The 23,401-nt window shown below is 41.2% G+C and overlaps 1 protein-coding gene across 5 annotated transcripts; it reads left to right on the top strand.

Moving 5' to 3' along the window:
• Nucleotides 1–225: 225 nt before the first annotated feature.
• clip1a (CAP-GLY domain containing linker protein 1a) lies at nt 226–22,537 on the top strand. Of its 5 annotated transcripts, XM_034596518.1 has the most exons (27): nt 226–545; nt 1,249–1,823; nt 2,417–2,541; nt 2,655–2,871; nt 2,985–3,182; nt 3,307–3,398; nt 4,035–4,095; nt 7,173–7,277; nt 8,489–9,391; nt 9,586–9,702; nt 10,021–10,078; nt 10,189–10,272; nt 10,350–10,506; nt 11,023–11,188; nt 11,372–11,587; nt 13,664–16,117; nt 17,010–17,147; nt 17,238–17,344; nt 17,481–17,601; nt 17,733–17,785; nt 17,944–17,964; nt 18,233–18,350; nt 19,160–19,310; nt 20,037–20,089; nt 20,743–20,748; nt 21,186–21,313; nt 21,517–22,537. In XM_034596518.1, the coding sequence occupies exons 1-27, from the start codon at nt 455–457 to the stop codon at nt 21,740–21,742; spliced, it is 6,741 nt and encodes a 2,246-aa protein (XP_034452409.1). In that variant the 5' UTR covers nt 226–454; the 3' UTR covers nt 21,743–22,537. The 5 variants fall into 5 exon arrangements, with proteins under 5 accessions (XP_034452409.1, XP_034452413.1, XP_034452414.1 ...); XM_034596522.1 differs by lacking the exon at nt 7,173–7,277; XM_034596523.1 differs by lacking the exon at nt 13,664–16,117.
• Nucleotides 22,538–23,401: the final 864 nt, after the last annotated feature.

The following is a 23,401-nucleotide window of genomic DNA, read 5'->3' as shown; positions in this document are numbered from 1 at the left end:
GTCAGTGAGCTTGCCTTAAAGGCATATCTGTACTTTATATCATGTTAAATGTTATTTATGCAAAAGTCATCCAATAGTACATTTATTATAACAATGAATTAACTTGATTTAATAATGTGATTCTTCGTTAACTAGCTATAACTGCTTCTTAGGGTGCTGGGTTAAAATATATGAGTTGGTCTAAACATAGTCAAGTAATGTTTCTTTTTTTTCCTCTCCACACAGGGTCCTTTTTGTTAGCACCACTTCTTCCCCTCCTCCCTTTTCCTGTTTTTTCTTTTGGTTAAATACATTTTTTTTGTTGCCTTTTATTTATTTTTTGTAAATAGATTTTGTGCGGAGAGAAGGACTTCGCCATCACAGAACTGCGACCAGAAGTTTTGATGGTCTGGGATCAGTCTGTACCCACTGACGGACACAAGCCTTGTGGGTTGAACAGATCACAGGAGGAAACATGAGCACAGCTAAGGCCAGTGGAATCAAAGGGCCCAGCAAGATAGCCAGGCCACCTGGGACAGGAGCCCCCAAAACCAACCCCAGCGCAGGTATGTGTTCCGGTATCTCAGCTTCTTCATCTAATGGTGTGGCAGTAAAGTGTTTGCCCTAGAGATGTTCCAATGCAGTTACAGGCATCTATGTAATCCCGATACAACTGCACACAAAACGTTAGCAACGGTATCAGGAAGGGAAAAATCCCATATTTTTTATAATCTATGTGATCTCCAGTATTTAATCTGTCACAATATTCTCTCACAACATGCTTTTATAGAAAATATAAGATTGAAAAGTTCCCTAGCCCAAGTGATTAAAAACCTTTTTTTTTTATTTTTTTTTTTGTATCACCATTGCTTTGCAGGATGGAGCTCACAGTCTAATAGGAAGTGACTGTTTTGTGCTTGCATTAGGGAGGGCATCAAGGAGATCTAGGCATTGCAGCTTGTACATCAGTATCCTGCCAAAATTAGAGATCTGTGTCAGAACAGATTTTCTAATATTTAGTCTAGATTGATCTCACTGTAGAATTTTATCAGTTGTAAAACATAGCGACATTGTAAGCATGGTGATTGATTGTTGACTTTGGGAACACATAACTATTACAAGATAATTGTAGCCACTCAAAGTTCACAGATACTATCTTTTAAAGCTATATAAGGACATTAAAACATGACGGTTTAAACTACATTTGTCATTTACTTATTGGCTTTAAAAAATAAAAAAGCTTCTTTCTCTTTCTTTCTATTTCCGCAGGAGCTAAAGTTGCAGCTGACAAATCAGCTGGAATTGCCAGTGGAGGAGATGCCCAAAACGCTGAGGAGAGCTTCCAGGTTGGGGAGCGGGTATGGGTGAACGGGAATAAGCCAGGCTGCATTCAGTTTTTGGGAGAGACACAGTTTGCCCCAGGGCAGTGGGCTGGGATTGTTCTGGATGAGCCCATTGGGAAGAATGACGGGTCAGTGGCAGGGGTGCGCTACTTCCAGTGCGAAGCCCTGCGAGGTATATTCACCCGCCCGTCCAAGCTGTCTGGCACAGAGGGGGAGTCTAATGGAACTCTGACGGAACCGCCTTCCCGCGCCACATCACCCACGCCTTCCGTTGATAGCGTAGCCTCTCATACACCTGCCGCAAAATCCATGATGCCCTCTACTACCCCAGCAGCCAAGAAGCCCTCCACCACTACACCAGCGACACCAGCTACGCCAGCGACACCAGCTACGCCAGCTACAAACCTTGTGCGCACAAACAGTGAATCTGTCTCCAACCTCTCAGAGACGGGATCAGTCAAGAAGGGGGAAAGGGAACTGAAGATGGGCGACCGTGTACTGGTAAATATTTTTGCATTATTTAAGAGACACTTTTTACATGTACATATTTAAGCTAAGTGACAGAACTCTAAAGCTCTAGCGTTGTGTATTAGCACCAGTTGCATTAGTGAGAACAATGCTTGTATAGCATCACATGACTCAGTAAACCTTCCTCTCCTTCCGTGTAGTAAACTCAGAGAAACTCTCTCTTCTGAGTCAATGGAAGTACTGTTGCTAAAAATGTTGAGTGCAGTCACCATCCGGATGCACTCCTGATTATATCTTGATTAGCATCCCTCTTCCTCCTTACAGATTTCCTATTTTCTCCCTTTCTTTAGCCAGTAGGGTGTGTAACACATTTTAAAGAGGAAGTGTTACTCATGACTATTGGACTGCAGAGGAAATGTGCTCTCCACTTGCAAATATAGTATCATGTAAACCTTTGTAACTCTGTCTCACGTGTTGACATTCTGTTTCAAGCTTGCACATATTTGTTTCAGTTGCTTTGATGGAATTATCTCACTTAATTACTAGGCAAAGCTGATTACTCCTTAGGCTTCTCTTATCTGTTGAAGGGATTCAATGATGGCTAATGTTTACTATGTCCCTCTCAGGTTGGTGGTACAAAGGCAGGGGTGGTACGTTTCCTTGGAGAAACAGATTTTGCCAAAGGCGAATGGTGCGGTGTGGAGTTGGACGAGCCTTTAGGAAAGAATGACGGGGCAGTGGCAGGCACAAGGTACAAAAGCCACAGTTCTTTTAAATTACCAGAAGAGAAGTTGTTCTACTTGTCATCCACATGTGCACTATCACTTCCAGTATCAATATTGTGTTCAATTCTGTTATCCCCAGATATTTTCAGTGCCAACCCAAGTATGGCTTATTTGCTCCAGTGCACAAAGTCACGCGCATCGGCTTCCCCTCCACCACGCCAGCCAAAGCAAAAACTACAGTTCGGAAAGTAGTGGCCACACCATCAGGGCTGAAGAGAAGCCCCAGTGCCTCCTCCATCAGTAGCATGAGCTCCGTGGCATCCTCTGTCAGCGCCAAACCTAGCCGCACAGGCCTGGTGAGACACAGCCACACTCAAAGACAACAATAATAAAAGGTTGTATTCATGCACTTGTTTTGATCTTTGCTTTCTCACCTGTCTGGCTGTGCTTCTCTTCTGTCTCCCCACAGCTGACAGAGACATCATCACGGTATAATCGAAAGATTTCTGGCACTACAGCCCTGCAGGAGGCATTGAAGGAGAAGCAGCAACATATTGAGCAGCTCATGGGTGAGAGGGACATGGAGAGAGCTGAGGTCATCAAGGCCACAAGCCATGTTGGAGAGATGGAGCAAGAAATTAACCTGCTCAGGGATGACCACGAGCAGGTCAGCAACACAGTGGTTGATTAGAATCAGTTTGCATTAATCCCATGTTTAGAATTAGAGTACCTCTTTATTGCTATGTCATTTGTATAAATTTTGTATCCAATGGTCAACCTTGTTGTTGAAGATGGAGACTAAGATGGATCAGTTACGCACCTTGGTAGAAGCTGCAGACAAAGACAAAGTGGAGCTACTGAATCAGCTGGAGGAGGAGCGTAGGTAAGGATTCCCTGTGGTATAACAAGTCAAAGATTCATCAGATCATCCATGACATACTCTCAATTAGCCCACATTTTATAGTCAGTTTGCTGAGAAAGAAAATGACAGCTAAGATCATGTTGCTAGTTACTTCTACTTCGTCTTAATCTTTCTCTCCACAAATCAACCTGAAACAAAAACGAAATCTTATGACTATAACATCTGTATCCTGAAGGAGAGGAACGAGGTACGAGTCATAATGTATGGGTTAGCACGCCCTCGAGTGTCCTGACTGAAGACACCTCTATTCACGCCTTTCAAGCAACACTTTCCAGTCAACTACTGGCTTCTAGTCAACTACACCAACAAGAACATTAAAGCTAACTTCGAGCTGGCAGTCGCCTGAAAAACCGAGATAAGTTAGCCCAAGGTGAGGTGAAGAACGTAATAACTGAAGAAATACTGTCGGCGGACGTTTATATGTGCGGGAGGAGCCTCACATACGCTGTCACACGTCATCTTCCTTAAAGGCGTAAATATAGGTGTCTTCAGTCAGGACATGCGAGGGCGTGATATCCCAAATATTATGTGTTGTACCGAGTGAATCAACTAAAAGGGAAGAAGCTTGATTAAGGATTTTTTTTCCCTGCTAAATAGGAAAGTGGAGGACCTTCAGTTCCGTGTAGAAGAAGCTTGTATTACCAAAGGAGATCTGGAGGTAAATGCACAACACAAATTCACACCATTGCAACTTCCATATTGTGACGGATTTGTGTTTTAAATGCAAATGCATTATTATTGAATCAGACTGCAAAAAATACATGACTATTTTTATTGAATAAAAATAAGTATTTGTGTGCTTAACTTGACATTTGTTCCATTCATTTAAAATCCAAATTTTTATATTAAGTCAGAGGCAGCAGGTACTCCAGTCTCCTTGCATCCTGGTCCAATCTCAGGATTACAGTTCACATAACCTTTATTCTTTATCCCTGACAACAAAGTGGATTTTTTGGGCTTACATCTAGTGTTTCTTCTTGGCTGCAGGTCTAATAGAATTGAAGACAGCACAATATTTATTTGGGTATATCTAGTCACAGTGCTACAGTCAAGTCCAGACAGAGCATGATTTGCATTATCTCTCCTTCGTGTTAGTTCTAGAGAACGTCCCACTCTGCAGCGTATCTGCAGTGACAGTTTGACACTGACTTCATCTTGCATTAGATGATGTGCTGTCAAATGTATTGTGGGAGGGATTATGAGGCTTCATGTGGTCACCTAACCTATCTTGTTAATAGGGAATTATTATTCTCGTTTTTTTGTTTTTTTTCCCCAGGGAAGGACTAATGCAGATATATGTACAGGGAACTCTACCATTTTTTTTTATTGTCCAGTTGTTACGAAGGGGCCTGCGTATTGCTTTTTCCTCACATATTATTTTACAGTAATTTAACCCAGTAGACGCTGATTACTCTGTCTTGTTCTCAAGTGAGTCATAATCTCATAACAAGTTATGATATGCAGTTTATTAGGGCTCAGTGTTATCTCTGTTCATATTTGATCAAAGAATTTCTTATTTATTCCACAGTGCTACACAAGGGACCACCTCAATTACCACAAAGGCATCTGAGCTCAAAATAGATGTTCAAAATGAGGGCTACAGGGTTAGAGTACCCCTTTATCTTCTTGTCAAACACGTATACTAACAGTTTATTACTTACTCACAGCTGTGGATACATTCAAAACTTGCATGTAGCTTGAAATACACCAAAAACAACCCAAAACGCTCCAAACAGGCCAAACTCAAAAATGCTTTGTTGATTTCAAGCTGTTGAAGGTGTACTAATGTTGTGCTATAACCCTCAGTGCCTCTCTGTTCAGTGATGTGATGTCATTGCTTCTTCTTCCTTCTCGTCCTCGTCTTTTCATGTTGGTCCAGTGCTCAGAATGGAACCACTGGAGATGCTCCCTTGTCATTCCACTGCCCAGTCACAGACTTGATTTCAGTCTGCCCATCACAACTAAAGGGGAATAATACTTTAAAGGGAAAAATAATTTAAAAGTAAATTTTGTACAAGGATACATTTCCCAGACTACATTATGGTTTATAATGTAGTTTCACAGTTGGTGAATACAGGGCTAAAGCTGGGCTCAGACTGCAGCAGTTTTGAAAACCTGAGAGTGGAGCGGAGCGACAATTTGCTCTATTGTTAATAAACAAAAGCAGAAGGCTAAATGAGTCCTTATGAGAAAATGTCGGAGAGACGCGGTTAATAGGAGTTTTTAGGTCTAAGTTATAATGTCTGTCAACAGCAGTAGACAAGTTGGCGTTAGCCTCAGAATGTATATCTTTGCTTGGCAGCACCGTCGGCTGCTCTGTTCTCTCTGTCTCTCTCATTGACTTTTGCAGTTTCTCTCGTAAAGTACTGATGTAATCATCCCATGTTTAAATCCAAAATATGAAATATGTTTGGTCATTTTTTGGGCAGGCCCAATGATTCTGCGGACAGTTTGGTTTAAGAATGGCTCTGTAACCCCTCCCACTACCAGATAATCTGTAGTCTGAGCCCAGTTAAAGTCATTTTTACATTCAGAGTTCCCAAAAAATATAATGTACAGTTAAACCCAAATTTGATTTGTTATAGTTTTACAATCCAACCCTTCCGTGCTTCATTCATTAACCTCTTGAATGCAGTAAATCAGTTTTGTTGGACTATGTCCACTGAAGACCTCATACAAGAAAACCGAAATAACGAACATTTAAATAGGTGTTATTCCCCTTTCAATTTGAAACTTTAAGTTGACATACACTGGGTAACATGTAAGACGAGAAGTACAGAATTGGGGCAGGAAATGCTACATTGAGTTATCACGAGACCGTTATTTATAGCACACAATACCTAGAGGTCAAATGGGAATCCTTTCTATTTCTTGAGCCCCTCATGCTTCTGTGTTACTGATTGACTTTTGTAAAGTTTTTTTCTAAATCCTGCACGTGGCGGTCTGATAACTGGTGGTTTCCTATATGGTACTTACATTATACAGTGTGGACAATGGCCTTATCACCAAAGAGAGAAAACAGTTCTAATACTCATAATGTTGATAATAAATCATAAGTAATATATACGATATTTTGCTCAGTGCAGCAAAAAACTAAACCATGAATGAGGTAAAATGATTTAACAAATCCACAACATTAGATCACTCCTTTATGATATAATCCATTAACCTTATGTTAAAATATGAAGTAAAGGGCTCAAGAAACTACCATCACTGCTTTCTCTCAATGACATGGTGAAGTCATTATCCTGCACTTGCTGGCTTGAACCACAATATCAAATTTTCTATGTATGATAACAGTCAACATGCTTTGTTCACCAGGTGTCGATTTTGCATGGTTTACTTATAAAATGCCTCCATCAACATACTCATCCATAACACACATGCCTCCCTCTTTTGCTGCCTGTCTTGTTTTCCCCACCATTCCTGTCACAAAGTTCCTTATATGCAGCTGTTGATGGCTCAGCCTGAGAGCTCTGCATGGGGTATCTTCCCATTTCCACTCGTCCTCCACCCCTTCCCACCTCCACCCACTACCCTTTCCCCAACAGTCCCAAATACTCATACACAAAGACAGACACACACTATCACCACTGTCATCGTCCAAACCCTTCTATCCTCTCTCCCTGTGTCCCGTCCCTCCCTCCCTTCCTCCCTCCCTCTCTGTCTGTGTTGGGCTGGCATGTGATGGTGGCACTGGTGTGTTCTCTTCCTCTCCTCCTTGTTTACTAACAGACGCAGACCAGACTGGAGCATGCCCACATTAAGGAGCTTGAACAGAGCCTGCTCTTTGAAAAGACCAAAGCTGAGAAACTCCAAAGAGAGTTAGAAGACACTAGGGTAATGACTTCCGCTCTGCAGCGTGCTGCGTTCGAAAAGGCCTTGGGATAGTGGCCAACAAAATTTGCAGTGGCTACAGAGAGGGGCCGAGCAGTAACTGGAGCTATGCTTTGTATGGGCTGGTGGTGATGAACCCTTCAAATGCATTTTACCAGAAATCATACTCCTGCTTTGAAATCAAACAATCCAAATAATAAAATACATATGTTAAGTTAGTTTAAAAGCGCCGATCAAGTTATATTTGCAAATTCTGCATCGCAATTAATGCAGATTTATATTGATTCACTTAAAATTATTTTATGTTGAAAGCCATACATTTCAGTCATAACTGTCAAACAAATAACCACATGTATTTTCCAGCTTTCTTTTTTACTTGTACTATTCTCCAGTAAGTTACTCAACCTGAGCTCGCACTTGCTTTACTGGTATCACTGCTTAACCTGACAGACAAACGTCCCCCATATTCCCATCTATTCAGTTGCTATTGATTAGTTTGGTAATCCTATGTCTCCCAGTCCTACCCAGCATCCATTTGCCCTGCTTATATGGTGTTCCTGCATTTTGGTAGTCTTAAACTTGCTCTACCTGCCAGGCAATGCATCCATGTGTTCCCCTAGTGAATTATAATTTCATGAAGAATCAGTAAAATACGGTCTCTATAGTTTCATGGAGATGAGGGCCATAGTTTTTACGGGATCTGTTCTAACCAATCATAACCAAGCTGAAAAGTATTCCGTTGAAGCAGCTTAAGGAGATCCATGAGAACATTATTAAACAAGATTGAAAAAAAAAATGCCATGCTATTGCTCCCTGAGAGGCTTCTTAGTTCTCCTCAATCATGCGGCCAATAATGGCATTAATTCAATGATGAAGAGTTAAAAAAAATATCTTGCACAGTGCTGTAGCCCATACATGCTTGTCAGTGTTCACGTCCATTATTTGTACATTTAATTGCCACAAGGGGTCAGTATAACATGTTTTTTGTATCAGTAATTTATACTGTCATCAGTGAGTAAATAAATTGATCAATTTATGCCCAAGAATGATTAGTTTTACTGTTACCAAGCACTTTATTACATACTCCTAGCATATATCTTTTCATTTGTTTAGTAAACGTTAAGTATGTCTAAGTTTAATAACTTGCTTTTGTGCACACAGGTCCAGTATGTCATTGATACACATATTTAAATGCAAGATTTCTGCTTTTAAAGGTTGCTTCTGTGTCGGAAAGATCCCGTGTAATGTATCTTGAGAGGGACCTTACACTGCGTACAAGAGAGGTAGCTGACCTGCAGCTGCGCCTGGGAACCGAGCCGGGCTCTGGGGACTCTACTCTTTCTCCTCTCCTGGAAGAGATACACTCTCTGAGGGATCAGTTGGCTGCCCAAGAAGCCAAACAGCAAGAAGAGCTGGCTACATACAAGGAGAAGCAAGACGCTCAAGAGAAGATCCACAGTAAGGAAGTTGCTCAGCTTCAGGCCACATCTGTGAGGCTCTCTGGTGAAAACGAACAGGTGCAAATGCGCTTAAGCCAAGCTGAGAAGGAGAACGCCGACATCACTGAACTGTGGCGTTCCAAGTTGGAGTCTTCTGTTGCCTCTCACCAGCAAACCCTAGAGGAGTTGAAGGTGTCCTTCAGCAAAGGTGCAGGTGCCCAGACAGAAGAGCTTGTAGAAACCAAAAGTGCACTTGAGACACTGAAGTTAGAGCACAAGTTGGCTGTGGAGGAGGCGGGAGCCAAACATGATGCTAACACCGCAGCTTGGACTCAGGAGACACGGGCACTGAAAGCACAGCTGCTGTCTTTGACGGAAGACAAGGAGCGACTGGAGGAGTTGGTACGGTCCAGCGTTGACAAAACAGAGGAGCAGCACCTTGTGGAGATGGAGGATGTCCTTGGAAAGCTTCATACTGCCGAACTTAGGGTTAAGGAGCTTGAGGAGAAAGAAGAAGTGTTGGCACAACAGGCCCAAGACAAGGACAGACAGACCAAAGACCAGATGGCAGAAGTGGTGGCTCTGCGCAGCAAAATTGCACAAGGTAGCCAGGAGGTGGTGACCCTGAAGAGTCAGTTAGAGAAGGTTCAGAGCCAAGAAAACCACCAGGGTTCCAAGGTGGGTTTTACATCCTCCCTACCATTTTGATTCTCCGTTGTCATGTATGTCATTAGCCCCGTGGTTTCCTTTTCCTACTTCTCAAGTTAGTATGATATTGCCAGACAATGATTGTCACCCACTGTTTTGTTCATGTTTTAATGTACATATTTCTTCAATGTTTCTGTATTTTCTTTTTACAAAACGTGCTATAGGTTAGTGAGCTGAGCTCTCAGTTGGAGGGTCAACAGAAGGAAGTCCTCTCTTTACAGCAGACTCTGACCACTGTGAAGCAGGACAACGACACCCTCGAACAAGAACTTGGAGGCTTGGTGAGGCTGGTGGCTTAAATATGGATGTGGATAAAGTGTCTCATTTGCTTTAGGGTTCATTGGTCTTTTTTGATGTTCAGTGTTAAAACCAAGTCACTGTCTGTGTTTCTAAACTACCTAAATAATATCTTTGGCATTTCTTTACTTGTTTTGTCGGCTGAGGTATCATTGAACTAAAAACAGCTTGTTTGATGTATCAGTTGGACTTATGACTTAGCATATTTCAAATGCTGTACCAACCATTGAACCACACTCCTGAAATTTTGATTTGTAAATATTTAATTACTGAAACATCATATCTAAAAAATGTCCCCACAGAAACAAAAGTTGGCTGAAAGCACAGAGGGGCAGACAAAATCAGCTAAATCTATGCAAGGTAAATGATAAAAGCAATTTTTATTTATTCCAATAACCGTTGTTTTCTTCCTTCATTTTACCATCATCCCCGTCATCTGCTGCTTCTTTTAAACGTTTTTCTTCTTGCAGAAACCCTTGAGAAGCTTAATACGAAGGAAGAGCAGTGCACATCCCTGACCACAGAGTCAGAGTCTCTGAGAAGTCAACTCGCCGGTGAGATTATTCAGACTAATGTGAACTGGTTTTTTAAACCTTCAGACCCAACAAACTAACATCTTGTCTTTAATCAGGGCTAGAGAGGAAGCTGAAGGCTGCAGATGAAAAGCTGGAGCAGCTTTCAAAAGACAAAAGCAAGCTGGAAAAGGACATTTCAGAAGTGATGACGGCATCTGGGGACAGCTCAGTACAACTGACCAAAATGAATGAAGACCTCATACAGAAAGAAAGGTACCACACTTTATTATTCCCTGATCCTGTGCTACATTTCAGACCACGTGGTTTATTGGTGTCAGTGTAGATTTAAAAGACATTTGGAGCTTATTGAGAATAAACTGAATTTTGAAATTATGAGAAAGTGGTAAATTTACAAGAAAGAACTCAAAGATTCTTTGGCAGAATTCAATTTGCGTTTATTTAATTAACACACTATCATATGAATCCAAGGAGGCTGCACTGCTGACAGTTGAAGCCAAAAACAACACTAGCTTGAACTCTTGGACGTCAGAAATCTGAAGTTTCAACTGGGAAATTCCAACCTCTGGCTTGGAAAGAAACACACCATAGCATCACTTTCACCAAAAACAAATTTTGTCATATCATTATGTCATGTCACAATTGGACACTTACTAAAATCTCTTGCTTTTGTTTTATTCCATGCTGTAGTCCTTTTATTTTTCAGTTATCTAACCAATCATTAATCATCACCAACCATTTTTCAATCACTGTTTTTTTGTTGTCATTCAGGAGGCTTGAGGAGTTCCAGAGTCAACTTGCAGAGGAGAAGGAGAAGGTTGCACACTTGGATGAAAAACTCCAGCAGGAACTCTCCCGCAAAGAGCAGGAGCTGAAAGAGAGCAACGATGCACATAACTCTCAGATGAAAGACCTTCAGGAAAAAATTGATAGCTTGGTTAGTATTGTTGTGGACTAACAAAAAAGGTGTTTTAGAATTGTTGGTAACATTATGAATATTCAAATTTGAAATCCTTGAGTACTTAAAATACCAGGTGTGTACTTCAGTCACTATTTGCTTCAAAACACAATAAATGTTGTAATTTGATTAGTTATTGCCTTTTTGTTTCCTGCTTTCAAGGAGAAGACTGCTAAACAGGGTGCGACCCTGGTTGGGGAGCTGAAGGCCTCTCAAGAGAAATCCCTCTCTGAGGCCTCAGAGCTCCACGTGAAGGAACTTGACGTGCTGCAGAGTCAGGTGGAAACGTTGAAGCAGGAGCTCTCGTCCTCCAAAGACAAAACCCAGGAGCTGAAAAAGCTGGTGTCCGAGCTGCAGCCATACAAGGAACAGGCTCAGGTAAACACACGCTCACAGACACATTAGTTGAAGCATGATTTTAACTATCTGCAAAGCACTAGTGTAATGTAGGGATGAATATACCGGCATTGGCGATAACTGATTTTATTTTTTTTCAATATCAAATATTGATAAAATGTTTACAATACTCATAATATTGTGGAAAAAAATAACTCATTTCTTTCTGCAGTGAAGTAGTAATCAAATGGTAAATACTCCAACATCATAGTTATTATTTATGGTTATTATTATAAGTCAAATACTAAATTCATACATTAGTAGGAAATGAGGCAAACATCGTCATTGGGCTATCTGTGGCTCTGACCACCTTCCATCATGGAAATCATTGTATTTTGAGCACAAGATCATTTGAAATAGACTAATAGCATTATTTCTTTGTTTATTTGCTTTTTTATTTATCATATTTTCTGTAAATATTGTGATACTATTGTTATCAGGAATTCTTTTGGCCGCCATAATCATGTAATAACAATCTGATATTGTGCCAGCTCTAATTTAATGTAAAAATGGATGTCTTCTACATCACTTATTTTACATATGTTTGATCATTTAAATGATCAGGAAGAATGTCACCAATACATTTTACAGTTTAGATTTTCAAACACAGCCCAGATCTTATACTTTTAAACACAGAAAGCTCCACAGCAAAGTTATGGGGGAGTATTTGAAACTGTGTTACCATTACTGTCTTCATTTAACATCAGTGATGAATGTATATTTTCAACATCATTTTCACTTTTAATTACCATCAAAAACATTATTTGTGATAAGTTGCTCATTTTCCCCAAACAGTTAAGACAATAACTTTTTTTTCACATTCATCTTAGCTCTGTTTTGAATGGTGTATATGCTTGCAGGGGTACACCTTATAATATAATGTGTTTCCTGTATTTAAAAACAATTTCTGATTACTGGCAAGCCAAATAAACCCTTCACAGTAGGAAGAACATTGTTTTTGTTGTGGCTGCCAAATAGATATTTACGCACTAGGTATGATTCCTGTTCAGTTCAAACTGTGGCTACACACGACTACGTTTTAGTTTTAAATACTCCAGAGTTTGCGAGTGCCTAAAACCAAGAAGTTTGGAAAACACTGCTGGCCCCGTTTTAGTTTGAAAAGTACCTTGGCTGCATTGTAGTCTGGACGAGCAGAAACAGATGTTGACGCAGACACCAGAGCTCGACTACCAGAGGTGAAGGCAAAACGTTACCAACACTTAGACGTCGGTAACAGTTCCACGTTGTCCAATTCTCGTCAGTCCAAGAAAATAATTACCTCATCATACTTGTCACCATTGTTGTTTTTAATTTTCTGTAACTAAGCAACCAACAGCAGAGTAGACAATCTGCTTTCCTCTTCACATTGGCAAACATGTACGTAGTTGTGCGTGTACATGAATGGTCAGTTGTTTTAGTATGGACAGGGTTATTACTAATGCGAGGCTAAAACACTTGTGTGGATGGAGAACGTTTTAGTTTTAAAACTTAAACGTATTATTATTATTGATGTAGCCTGAGTTAACATTTACAAACTGTGTTCAGCTATTGATTAACATTTTCTGGTGGTAATCACTTCAACTATATGTACCCCTGCTGGCATTGCATTTACCTTGAAGTAGAACATTTTCACTTTCTAACAAACTAAGATTAGAGTTTGTGTCCGTTTATTTATAAAAGAAAATCCAGGACACAATAATACACATAGAAAATACATGTGGATCTTTGGTAGTTAAAGAAGTGCTGTATAAACTGGTGGAAGTTACATAGAAATCATACACTCTATGTTTCCATGCCAGCCATATTTGGCATTAATGTAATTAATATATGTAAAGTAAATATGGGCTGAAGTGAAAATGTTCGACCTTTTTGTTTTCTAAATCGTTTTGGTGTAAGCTGTGGTGTGGTCTTTGAGGTTTTTGATGCTTCTGCAGCTTAACCTTTTCAAATGCATATCACTTATGTTGATATCTGCTTGGTTTATTTTTTATATTCATCTTACTTTTCCCTGTACATATATTCCCCACCTTTTTCCCCCTTCATCCTAATCTTCTCCAGTGCCTTTCTGCTGAGCTTGACACCTGCAAGCATGATGTTGAACAATTGTCGAAAAAACTGGAAAAGCAGAGCCTAGATCTGGAAAAGGTGTGTAAGGAAAGTGAGGATGTTAAGGCTGTGAGAGGAAAACTGGAGACACAGCTTTCAGATTTGCAGACTAAGCTCTCTGCCCTTGAGGTTACTCACCAGGAGCTTTCACTCCGGAATGAAGAACTGCTAAAAACCAGAGATGAGCTCTCAAAACGTCAAGAAGAGTTACTCACCAACAACAAGCGCTCGGATGAGGAACGGGTTGTATTGAACAAAGAGTTGGAGAAGCTCAGAGATCTTCTTCAGCAAGTGCAGACTGAAAACAAGAACCTGACGCGTACTAAAGGTGAACAAATAGCCCAAATCGAGGAGCTTCAAAAGCAAAATGCAGAAAAGAACGACTTGCTCCTAAAGCATCAGCAGGACATTGAGCAACTACAGGCTAAAAAGAAGCAACTGCTTGAGGATTATGAAAAGGTCTGTAAAGAGAGGAGCCGGCTTGAAGAGGACGCCAATGAAAGCAGGTCAAAGCTCACGTGTGAGAAGGACGATCTCATTTTAGAGAGAGATGCTGCTAGAAATGCCAAAAAGTCTCTCGATGCTAAGAATGCTGAACTGCAGGAAAAACTCAAATCCTTGAACTTGGAAAAAGAAGATCTTACAATGAAGAATACCCAGCTGCAGGCACTCACAGAAACACTGACAAAAGAGAAAGTGGAGATGTCCTCTGAGATCAGTGCCTCTGTGTGCGATAAAAAGAACCTGGAGACAGTGAAGGAAGCGCTCCAGAATAAGCTTGCTGTTACAAAGAAAGACCTGGAGACTTCTATCCGTGAATGTGAAGAACTGAAGGCCTCAAAAAGGAGCCTGAGCCAGATGCTGGAGGAGTTCAAGACAAGCAGTCAGGTGACCGATTCTGAGAGAGTTCACCTTCTGCAGGAGAAAGAAAACCTGCTTGCGATCCAAAGAAAAGTCTGTAACGAGAAGGAAGAGCTCCTCAGAGAGATGGAAGAAATAAAGGAAAAGCTTCAAACCTCAACAGAACAACAGTTTCAGGCCAATGAGAAATTCAAAGAAGTATCATCGTCCTTTGAGCAAGAGAGGCAAGTGTTTCGTCTTCAGAATTCTGAAACTGAGATGTCTCTGCATGCTATTCGAAAGGAAAAGATGAGCCTGGATTCAGCACTAGAGCAGCAGAAAATGGATTATGAGCGTTTGGCAGGGGAGAAGGGAGAGCTGGAGGAGAAACACACCAAGGCCGTATCTGAGAAAAGTCTTCTTTCTCTTGAGCGTGATAAGCTGGCTAGTGATGTTCGTTTAACTAAGGACGAGATGGACAGTTACTCCAGATCTAATGCCGACCTCATTCAAGAGAAATCTCATCTATCAACATTGCTAGAGGAAAACAAACGGCAAAAAGATGAAGTTGAAGCGGAGGTGACCTCTTTGAAACGAGAAAAGGCTGAACTACAGAATGAACTGCAGAAACAAAACTCTGTTATTGAAAATCTTGAAAAGGGCAAACGTGAACTTGTTCAAGAACATGGTAAATTAAAAATGGATTTTGAGAAGACCAATTTAGAACTTGTGCAACAGCTGGATAACCTGACGAAAAATGGTCATCGTCTGCAGTCGCTGCAAACTGAAGCTGACAAGAAGGTGCAATCTCTGCAGAAAGAGAACCAGGGGCTGCTTCAGGAGATCCAAGAGTTTAAAGCTCAGACTGAATCGATGGCAGATGCAAAGCAGCTCCTTGAGACCCAGCTACAAGCTGATTCCAGTGAACGGACGAAAGAGATGTCCCATAAGGATGGTCTTTCCAAACAAATCGATGAACTGCAGAAAACATTGTCCAAAGCTACACAAGAAAATAAACAGATCTCTTCAAACCTTAAGAATGCTGATGAGCAAAACCAGTCTTTTATTGTGGATAAGGAGGCTTTGGAAACACAGTTGAAGCAGCGAGAGAAAGAAACCAGTCACTTGACGGAAGATAAAGAGCAGTTACTATCTAAGCTTGAGGAGATGGGCAAACAGATGACCCTCTTGACCACAGAGAAAGAGGACCTTCTAGCTGCACAGTGTAAAGTAGAGCAGGATGTTTCTTCTCTCCGTGCCAACAAAGAAAATTGGCTCACAGAACGATCAAGGCTGCTCGAAGAGTTGGAGAAGTTGCAGGTTAGCCAGAAACAATTGGAGGTTGACGTCAAGGCCCTACAAACCGATAAAGAAGTTTTGGATAAGCAGTACAGGAATGCCGTCGCAGAGGTATCAGCTTCTGCTGCAGTGAAAGAAGAGATTTCCTCCAGCGTCTCAGGGTTAACAGCCCAGAAGAATTCCCTGCAGGTGGAGAGAGATGAAGCCATCCAGGAAGTCAGGCAGCTCGAGTCCCAACTAAAAAATGTAATTTCTAAGCAGCTTGAGGTATTCCTCCTCCAGTAGTAATCACTGACACACACAGTTTAGAGTGGCTGGGGCTATGTCACCTTCTCACTGCACGCCTGCTAGTTGGTCTCCCTCTCCTCTATCCTTTTTGTTTTCGTGTCTAACTTTCATCTTCCATCTACTAACCACTGTCTGTTACCCCCTAGCTCCCAGCCTTTGCCTGTGGGCTTATAACGTGATCTAACGTTAGGTGAAATTCTTCTTGGCTACTTGAGTATGTAGATCTAAGGTGATCACACTCAACATTTAGCATTTCGTATTTCATAAAATGTTATAATTGAGGTTCATACACCCACTTAGAAAGGTAGATCTCAAGATATCGCTGATTTCATTAGTATTTGTTCGTAGAAATTTAAGCTGCAGGAATCGATTTACAGCGACATTCATTCATTATGTTTTTGGGCTTAAAAAATCTCCAAAACATTTTTGTCCTACCACCATTTTAAATTTGAGTGAATCCTACACAGACTGCCAGTTGTTTTTAGGCTGGCTCTTACACGAGTTACTGGGTTGATCTGGGGATCCGTTCTGAGGCCACAGGTTGTAGAGTATTGTAGAGCTTCTACTAATCATCGTCTTCATAGTAAAATTTCTATTGTTAACCTTCTGCTTCTGGTTGTTCTTAAAAAATTACAATGAACTGAGATTTGGATAAGTGATTGTAAATCAGTAATTCAGAGCAAATTTATTTAAGAATGAAGTTAATTTATTAAATGAGATCATTGGTTGAAATCAAATGATGAATCATGAGTAGCTTCATCAATTGAGCAGCAATGTCCTGGTCCTGATTTGTTGAGGATCGTAGGTGCATTTGCTGCTCTTACTGTGGAACTGTTGTTCTTATTAAACATGTTGCTCGTGCACTGTGTAGGCTACAGAGGCCTCTGGCACGACTGCTGAGGCTCTCGAACAGCTGGCTAAAGAGAAGGCCAGTTTGATTCAGGAGAAGAACGAGGCCACGTCTTTGCTGGTCGAGCTGCGCAGCTCCCAAAAGGAGACGGACACTCAGGTAGGAGAAAATGTTAATACTGTACATGTAAGATGAATGGAGTGAGGGGAAGTCTTTGCCGTGCCGTATTAATACGTTTGTGTTGTTCAGCTGGAAACACTGAAAAAGGAGAATTCCAAGCACCAAGAGGATCTGAAAGTTTCCAAAGATCAGCTTCACACAGAAAGTCAGAAGATCAAGAGTCTGTGCAAGGAAATGTGAGTGTATCCACAACATTGGCGTTTGAGACAAAAATCTGTCGGATAAAATTTTGAATAGTGTGATATATTTAGTGACTTACAGGAAATCAAGACACATGGGTGAAGGTGTTTCTAATATTTTGTATTTCTTCAGCGAGGAGCATAAAGAGGCGGTTTCTGTGAAGTCGCAGTCCCTGCAGACTCTGCAGGATGAAAACAACAAGCTGACTCAGGAGCTGGATAACAAACACAGAGACCAGAGTGATGTCTCGAAGGTATAACACTTTACGTCTTTATTTTAAACAATCACACACGAAGCTACAAACATCGGATCGTTTTGTGTTTCAGTCGTTCATCTGCTGGCTGTGACAGAATGTGAACAATGTTTTTCTTTTTCTCTTTCTAGCTCAAAGATGGGCAGACAAAGCTCAAAAAGCAGTTGGGACAGTTGAAGCAAAGGTGAGATGATGCACTGTCATCAGGTTCTCTGACGTCTGCATATTCCCAGATGTGTGAGGTTTTTTTTAAAAGCCTGTTCTATCTGTGTGACACTTGTTAACATACAATGCATCAGTAATCAAGCGATTGTTATGTCATGCTGTTCTTTTCCTTCAAAGCCTGCCAATTAATGCCTTCAGGTACTCTATGCCTTTTAATATTCTGTGATGTCAGTCATCATCATGTTAGGAATATTGGGGCAAAGCATGATATACATACGTACTTACGTTTTTGTCATCGTGCTATCACTATTTTAGCAATTGTACCAAAAATGTCTCTTCCATGCAAATTTCTGAATGTGTCGTCATTTTCATATCACAATGTCCCAATAATGTTAGTTTCAGATGGGCACTAGAGTTGTTGTGTGTCTGTATCTCTGAGATTTAGTTGTTATTGTGTATTTGACAGTGAGAGCACCTTGAAGGAGCAGTTGGACAAGGAGAAGGCCGCCCTCCAACAGTCCGTCCATAAAAACAGTGCCTTAATCTCAGAAAAGGACCAGCAGGTGGAAAACCTGAGGAGCGAGGTGAGAATCGAATGCATGATGGTATGCTCTTATTGTCCGTTGGTTTGGAAGGTTATTGACAAGACTGTGGGGCAGACACCTTGTCTTCGACTAATCCGGCTAAGTAGGGTATCTCACATGTCCCTCACCCCAGCCACACTTTCCAGCTCTTCCTGGGGGATCTGAAGCGTTGCCAGGTCAGGATGTGTTAATCCCTCCAGCCAGTTCTGGGTGTACCCAGTTCTTCAAGATTATAAAACTATGTTCACTTTGGGCAGCAACGCAGCCCCAACCCGGAAAGATCATCCACCATTTTCTGTCGAAGAGTTGCACTGAAACGTTTAGAGGGTGAAGCTTTACCTCCATAGATATATGTACTTTATTGATCCCAAACCGTGAAATAGTTTGTATGAACCCTCCTCTCTGATTTCTTCAGCTGCTTTCCCACGGCCAGTGACAGGATATACCTGTTTAAACCCACATGTAGCTTGTAGCGTCATTTCCTTTTCACAGTTGCTAAAGAAATGAAAGGACTATTGATCCTGTACATTTACCACATTGCAACAGCAACATCACTTCTAGGTCAAAAACACTGTGTCCCTGTTTCATTTTGAGTTTGCTTATGAAGGATGCTACAGCCTGTCTGACATCAAAGGGCCTTTGAAGGTTGTTGGAAAGTGTCACATCCACTTACACATGAATTTCACACATGAATCAGATATGTTTATGTTACTATTGTCTGTAATCGTCATTCAATGAGGGATTCCACTTTTCTGTCTAAGAAACGTAACCATTGTAGTGAGCAGCATGCGTTGTTGTTGTCTTCACAGCTGACTGCACTGCGCGGGGAAAGTGTCTCGGCTAAGGCGCTGCAGGGAACTATTCAGGCCTTGGAGCGGGACAAGGCCAATCTACAGGAGCGTGTTCAGAGACTGGAGAAGGACCTGGCTGCAGGGCCTGAGAACATCAACCACTCGTCAGGTGACACAGGGCTTAACTCAAGCCGACTGCAAATATCCCTCAGGGTTTCCGATCACCACCACTGCTTCAGCATTAGGGCAGACGCACATTCAGCCCAGTTATCTTGTACCGAGTCAGAGTCCCTCCCCACTTCCCCTCTGGTCTGCGCTCACTTTGCACATTAGCAATAAACAGAAACTCTAACTAGAAGTTATAAGGACATGTACAATACTACACACACACACACACACACACACACACACACAGGCTGCAGACGGGAGAGAAGTTGTTCCTGCAGATGATCACGCAGTGTTTTTTTTAACTTCATTGTTGCAGAAGAAGCATCACCCCACTGATCCAGGAACATAAATACTTATTCAGCAGGTTATTATGAAGATCAGTGATTAGAGCAGATCAGAGGAGCAGATTCACTTGTTGACTTGCACTGAGCAACGCACCTCAATGCAGGGGCGCTGCCAATGGGGGCAGGCGGGGCCACCCTGGTACAGTAAAGGCTCATCTGTTTTTCCAACAATTTTATGTGCAGCACACAAGCCTAAACTGTATGAATGTCAAATCAATGTGGAGACCCATCAAAATGGCTATTGAGGGGAGGGGGGGTTACAAAGACATGCCTAGAGGAAACACTGTCTGGTTGCACTAAGGTCATTTCTCTGAAAGGTGAATATTGAATTATCGAGCCTTCTCCTGCTTTTTACATATTCTTGTTCTTGATGTTTTTCCCAGGTGATGCTGCTTCGGACCAGTCAAGGGAGGATAAGGACACTGCAGACAGTCAGGTGCGTTTACTGCTGCACTAAACCTGAATAGCAATAAAACCAATCATAGGGCATGATGGGCTGTGTGTGTTTTTCATTTAATTTATGCGCTCAGTGTAAAGATGCTTTCCTGCCCTGCCCGTAGCTGTTTCTCTGCTTAGACAATAACCAGGTCTCCTTTTCATCTCTATCATATTTGGCGGCAGGTGCACGGAAACAGACTTCCTGACTGCTGTTTGTGAAATGACTGTGCTGCTTACGCAGTCATTTTACTAACAAATCCTGCTTTCGATGTAGCAGTAGGCTGGAGTTTAAAATACACTTTTGACTCAGCCGTTACAGTATAATGTTTTCACGGAGGTGACATGGGTCCAAATTGGAATTTCATTAAAAGCACATCAAACTCGTCACGGGGACGATCGAAACGACTCATGAGATGGTGTCACAGTTGTAGTGAAACATTTCAACCATCAGTCTCACCACCTTCATTCACATCTCGCCTCCGGACTGCTGATAATCATATGTTATACTGTATTATCTGTGTCAGTGATGACTTGAGTGTGCAGCAGTGCGTGGGTCCTAATTTGAATCTCGTTTGTTTTCTTCTCTTTCTTAAATACCAACTCCTCTCCTCTGCCCTGTCTCTGATGTTGGCAATGATACACAACCATCAGGCAGCGGTTTGTGGATGTTTTCCATCAGCTTCACTTGTGCATGTCTGTCACTGTCACTGTGGCTCTTGTGTTTTGTCTTCCAAAGATAAATCAAGCTTGATTTCTTTATACAATTCTCAGTGAAAATGTCAGCGATCATACAGTAGATGCTCAGCAGACATCACATCTGTTAAGAATCACTTTACCTCATCATGAATTTTACAGACTCTACTAATAACTGATTCCAAGCTTCCATTTTTCTTTGGTTGACAACTCACAATTATAATTCACGATCGTAGGTTAAGATTGGTTTAATTATTTGGGTGATATAGTGAAGTTATTATCTTTAGTCCTTGGCACATAACACAATTTATGAAAAAAATGATAAATGTGTAAATGCTGTATAATGGATTATGATGCGGCAGCAGCAACATTGATATTACTGTTCCACATCCCCTTTGCAGATTGAGTTCCTGAATTCAGTCATCGTCGACCTCCAGAAGAAGAACAAGGAACTCAAGGACAAGCTGGAGAAAATGGCAGAGGCTGCTCTCAATGGGAATAATCGGAGTGAGCTGGATAACTACGACGGGTAAGTCCACTCACTTCAGACCTTCTCACGCATAAGGCCTGTGCACATCAATGATGACGTGAATAAACATTACTAAAGTGTTCAATAAATCAACAAAATGAACTTTATATCCGACTGGATAATGGAGGAAGTCCTTCTTTTACTGCTGCTCCAAAATGTGACATTGACAATAACGCGAACTCTGATTGGTTCTTTTCTTTCAGCAACGGACAGGAACCCGTGAAGAAGAAGGTGCCCCCGAGGCTGTTCTGTGACATCTGCGACTGCTTCGACCTCCACGACACCGAGGACTGTCCCACACAAATGCAGATGCCCGACTCGCCCCCACACACCACCTACCACGGCTGTAAGGAGGATCGGGCCTACTGTGACATCTGTGAGGTCTTTGGCCACTGGACCGAATCCTGTACTGACGATCAGACCTTTTAAAGCCTTTTTAACCCTCGTTCGCACAATCACACTCTATTTGCACATGGTGTTAGATAACGCAGTCCTTTTGGGGTTTTAATTTGTGCGTGTGTGCATCTCAGTGTGCTTGTTTTTGCAAAGTGTCTTTGTTGTCCACACCAGCCCTCCAGCGGTCTTATAGGTGAACGGCCTCCTCAGTTTATCCTTCAGACATCCAGAAAAAAAACGTGTTTGTGAGTTTGGAGGAGAGAGGTTGGATCTCCTGGGTTTGTGTGAGTGACGGGATCTTGTGGGTGGACATATTATTGTGGGAGAAGCGATGGTCTACGGATCATTTAATTTATCAATATCCTAACATTGTTTGCACAGCTTGTCGGGGGGAGGGTGTTACAAAGATAATATACTATCATTAAAGGTCTTTATTTGAAACTGTAAATTACTTGATTAAAAAGAAGTATCAATTTGTGCAAAAAAGGGTGAGCTATAGTTTATTTTTTTATGCCTGGAAATACTACGTACTCTTTACTGGTTTGATAGTATGTGTCATTTTGTGAAAGGGGGGTTATTGCTCGGTCGTGCCTGAAGTGTAGAAGTGGAACCAATGCTGTTTGACTCTAAGAGGATGATGGGTAAGAAAGCACTTCTCACTTGCTGTCGGCCCTCAGCTCCAGTGAAATGGCCTTTTCCAAAGCGTTTCTTTGCTATTAAAAGATCATTTCTGTATGAAACGATAAAATACTTTCTTTAAAAATGTTTTGAATATCTGTGTAAAATAAAAGAAATTTATGTATAAATTAAAAATCAAACCTCTTTTAATTGTGCTCTGTGCGCGGCCTGTGCTTTATAGTTGTTACCCTGTTGCCTAGAAGTCCTGTCAAGTACTATGATCCCCATGCACTACATGTGACTTGGTGTAATATTTTACACCGAGACAGGTTTCTGTAGTAAACCCAGTGTTGTATGTAAATCAGTTTGTGGTTATTTGATTTAACATCTTGAAACATTTACACCACTTAAGCACAATATTACAGTGTCGAGGACCCACAGACTAAAGATAAGATAAAACTTTATGGATCCAACGCCAGGGAAATTCACTAGTAAAAACGAGGCAGACGATAGAATAAAAAGGCAATAGAATTAAAAAGGAAAAAAATCGAATAAATGTAGAGAATAAGAACATAATGTACTTTTCACTGCAGAGGAGATATTGTTTGTAGAGAAATGTACTTGAGTAAAGTACAGTGACACAATGATTGCACGAGTATGTAAACAGTATTTGGGCATTAGTACAAGGAAATATTGAAATAAGTATATGTGTGTATATATATATATATATATATGAGGTATAAAATAACAAAAGTATACAATAAACAGGACAATATAATTTTAGGAGATTGAAGTTTCTAAAAACAGCCTTCTAATTACTACAAACCGACCGACACATGGTGTTGTAGTAACCCTAGTAACGATCACATGAAAGTGAAGAGAAACAGGATCACAGCCACATAGCAACACATCAAACAAAGCATGATGCCATAAACACTGATGTAAAAGAGTACTTGTGTGCACATTCACTGATGAATGATGTTAACCAGTAGTACTCCAGGTTTGAGTAACAATTAAAAATCCCTGTTTGTCATTCTTCAGAATATAAACATTTAGTAGCTAGGATATAAAGCA

The sequence above is a fragment of the Hippoglossus hippoglossus genome, chromosome 9, assembly GCF_009819705.1.
Source record: "Hippoglossus hippoglossus isolate fHipHip1 chromosome 9, fHipHip1.pri, whole genome shotgun sequence".
NCBI lineage: Eukaryota > Metazoa > Chordata > Actinopteri > Pleuronectiformes > Pleuronectidae > Hippoglossus > Hippoglossus hippoglossus.
The sequence above is the reverse complement of the archived record's forward strand: the minus strand, read 5'-3'. Positions and strand labels throughout refer to the sequence as shown.